The 3,293-nt window shown below is 48.8% G+C and overlaps 1 protein-coding gene across 1 annotated transcript; it reads right to left on the reverse strand.

Annotated features, from left to right (window-relative positions):
* Positions 1–1,077: 1,077 nt before the first annotated feature.
* LOC116408001 (paraneoplastic antigen Ma2 homolog) lies at positions 1,078–2,529 on the reverse strand. The gene is made up of 3 exons (XM_031894613.1): positions 2,320–2,529; positions 1,403–2,230; positions 1,078–1,128 (listed from the first exon to the last, which is right to left on the reverse strand). Exons 1-3 carry the CDS (start codon positions 2,527–2,529, stop codon positions 1,078–1,080), a joined length of 1,089 nt encoding a protein of 362 aa, XP_031750473.1.
* Between the last annotated feature and the right edge of the window lie 764 nt (positions 2,530–3,293).

Consider the following 3,293-nt stretch of genomic DNA (forward strand, 5'->3'; position numbering starts at 1 on the left):
GAGTCTCCTCAATTCGAGGTAGAGTGTACTGGTCAGGCACAGTGCGTCTATTTAAAGTACGATAATCCACGCACAACCGGATTGAGCCGTCCTTTTTCCTCACGATGACTATAGGGGAAGCATAGGGGCTCCGACTGTCAGCAATAATTCCTCGCCTTTTCATTTCTTGTAAGGTGCGCTGGAGATCCTCCCGGTCCTTGGGAGGGACTCTCCTAGGCCGCTCCCTAAATGGAGTGGAGTCGGATAAGCGGATAGTGTGCTGGGTACTTTTAGCACACCCTACATCCATTTCGTCTGTTGAAAAGACTTGTTTGCGTTCTAGTAAACCGTTACTTAGCCTCTGCTTCCACTCCTCAGAAACAGGGGAATCCCCAAAATCAAATGCCAAGTTTGATACAGAAGCAGATACTGGGGTGGACTGAACCTCTGCAAGGTCATAAACCTCATGAACGGGGTAGCAATACGCCAACTCCTGTTTAGGCCGGATTACTACAGCATATGGAGAGAGATTTTGAACAGTTACTTGAGCAACTAGGGGTATTTTCTTGCCCCACTCTTTCTTCTCCGGAACAACTTTCCACCCATTCTGGGCCACTGCCTCGGAGGGGCTTTCAACCAGTACACATCTATAGCCTTTCATCATCTCAGGTTTTACATCAGTTAGTGCTCTCACAGTCCTAATGGACCTTGGGGGAATCTCAACAGTTTGCCCAGCAACATGGCGTAACAACCCATACTTGTAAGTAACTGTGAAGGTGTTGCAAACAACCTCTGGACCATGGTCAGAATACCTAGGGGCTTTTGTCCCAGCGACTGAAGGGTTTAGGGTAGTCCGTACCTCTCTAACATTTGTTCCCAGAATGATGGGAGCAGCGTTAGGGTTTCCCGTATCTGGGCAGACCACAGCATAAACTTCCTGGGACAGAGGCAGTGTACCATGGCACCTCGGCATGGTTATAGTCACTTGTAGCAATCCATGTATGGGGTAGGCCTGCTGATTCAGCCCCCACAATTCTAAGCCTCTAGCGGGCTGTAAAGGTTTGTGGGCTAGATGTTGCAGGTAATAACTATAGTGGATTATTGTGACCTGTGATCCGGTATCAAACAAAGCTTGTACTGGCTGCCCATCTAACAGGATGTCCACCAAGGACTTGGGGCCCACCATGTTTCTGTCCTTTATCGCAGAGGGTTCTGTAACCTTGTTGGGGTAGCTACTTGGCTTCCCACATGACATTGTCTGCACTGCATTAGGGGAATCTTTCTCAGGACAGTCTTTAACAAAATGCCCCTCCTTGCCACACCCGAAACAACTGGTAGGGGTAGTGGCAGGTACCCCCTTATGCCACTCTGACGGGGACCTTTTCCGGATTGGGGTTATTGATGGTACACCCTTTTCAGTTACCTTAATATCCTTCGAGGTGGGTAAAGCAGGGTTCTGCTTTGGTACCCGGGAGGTACCAGCAAAGCGTAGGGTTGCCTCCTCTTGCTTAATCACTTTCATCAGGTCAATAAAGCCGGTATCTCTTTTATCCCTCAGGAGTATCTGCAACGTGGAATACATGGGGAAGAATGGGGACATCCCCTTTAGTAATTGTTTTAGACGTAGTGTATCTACTTCCTCTGCTGTAATCACTTTTTTTGACAAGAGATTCCGCAGCATATTCTCTAGACGGAGGGTGAATGCAGATACATCCTCAGAAGACTTCTGTCTCATCTGTTTAAAGTCAGCCAATAACTGGTCAGGGTCCTCATGCTTCCCATATGCTGAAGTGAGGATATCAATTATGTCCATAGCATTGTAATCTTTGTGACTGGCTTTAAAATTTAACACAATACTAGCTGCAGGGGGACGGACATGCTCCATAATTCGCTGCCTCTTGGTTTGTTCTGAGCAGGCCCACTCATCTAACGCTTGTAGTGCAGATTCCTTCCATGTCTCAAATCCCTCTTCCCCTGTAGGAACCGGCTCTGTGCCTGAAAATGTCTTTAGCTTTTTATAGTGGCTCAGCTGCAAGCCCTGAGCCAATGCCTCTGTCATTTGGGTTATTGCGTCAGTCAAGGGATGCTCTGAAATGCTGACATCCTTAGCTTCACTGGTCTCAGTTACAAGCGGTTCTTGCTTTACTGTGTGCTGCACATTGCAGGGTAGTGACGGCAGCAGCCTCCTTTTTCTACTGGTGTAGCCTGCATCTGGACTGGGTGCTTCAACTTTCCAGGGGGCAACAACAGCCTGGGGTACACCAGGGGGCACCCTACTGATAAATCACCCGCAGGGAACACAGCATATGGCCCCACTTCTGAATTTAGTGGATCACTCACTTTGAAAAGCAGGACTGCATAACCGTCCATGGTTGATCCTTCATCTGCTATCAGATGTGCACCCTCCAAATGTCTGTATTTAGACAGGTTACTCTCTAACATTTCCAGTGTAACTTCAGGTGGTACACGATCAATGGCAAATACATGGTCTGGGTTCACCTTTTCCTTTAGGGCCCATTCATAGACCTGGGCTGGCGTTATTAATGGCATATCTGCAGTGATTTCTGCTTTGATCTCAGCAGTGCCTCCAAATGTAGCCCTCTTTTACTACTGCATGAGATCTAGCACGCATTCACTTGCGTGTGGCGCTACAGGAGCCCTGGGCCTCCGCTATATGGAAGGGCAGGTACACTGATAATGGCGTGCCTCCACCCAGGGTCAGGACAGGTTGGACTGCGGTACCCCTCCCTGGGAAACTTCTCTGATCCACAACACACAAACACAGGAAAGGTTGATGGATTTATTGGCAGGACGCTATACCTTTAAATTAGCAGAGATAGATACAGCCTGCCAGCCAGGGGCAACCTCGCTCACATAACATACAGTAGGTGGTACTTTCTGAACTGCTGAGGGGAATCCCCCACTTATGTGGCAAGTGCTTCAGAGTCTTAGAACTCCCTTTGGCTTTCCGTGCCCTGAGAAGAGCACGCTTTGTTCTTCAGAGCCCTGTACAGGACCCCCTTTCCTTCCGCACCCTAAGAGAGCGCGCTTTCTGCCACTGGGGAGGATTCCCAATTACTTTATTATACAGAGCACTGTGTGAGCTACCAACACCTTGCTTGTCTGTCTGCTTCCTCGTTCCCAGCAGCACCCTCTTCTATCACTTCCTTCCTGTCAGCTCACACAGGGGGTGGGGGCTCCTCCTCCTTACACAGTAACAGCACAGAGGAGAGACAAGTATACACAGCTCCCCTACATCTGCGCTCAGGATCAGTTTTTTAGGAGGATTGGTTACTGCTGTTTAATATTTGGTG

This window comes from Xenopus tropicalis, chromosome 10 (genome assembly GCF_000004195.4).
Source record: "Xenopus tropicalis strain Nigerian chromosome 10, UCB_Xtro_10.0, whole genome shotgun sequence".
Lineage (NCBI taxonomy): Eukaryota > Metazoa > Chordata > Amphibia > Anura > Pipidae > Xenopus > Xenopus tropicalis.

What these genes read in the sequence shown, in the direction of transcription:
- LOC116408001 (XM_031894613.1), bottom strand. Translation starts at nt 2,529, where the DNA reads ATGCCATTAATAACGCCAGCCCAGGTCTATGAATGGGCCCTAAAGGAA. An exon ending in ATGCAGTCCTGCTTTTCAAA is followed by an intron (nt 2,231 to 2,319) that starts GTGAGTGATCCA and finishes GGTGTACCCCAG; the next exon opens with GCTGTTGTTGCCCCCTGGAA. An exon ending in CCACCTCGAAGGATATTAAG is followed by an intron (nt 1,129 to 1,402) that starts GTAACTGAAAAG and finishes ACATCCTGTTAG; the next exon opens with ATGGGCAGCCAGTACAAGCT.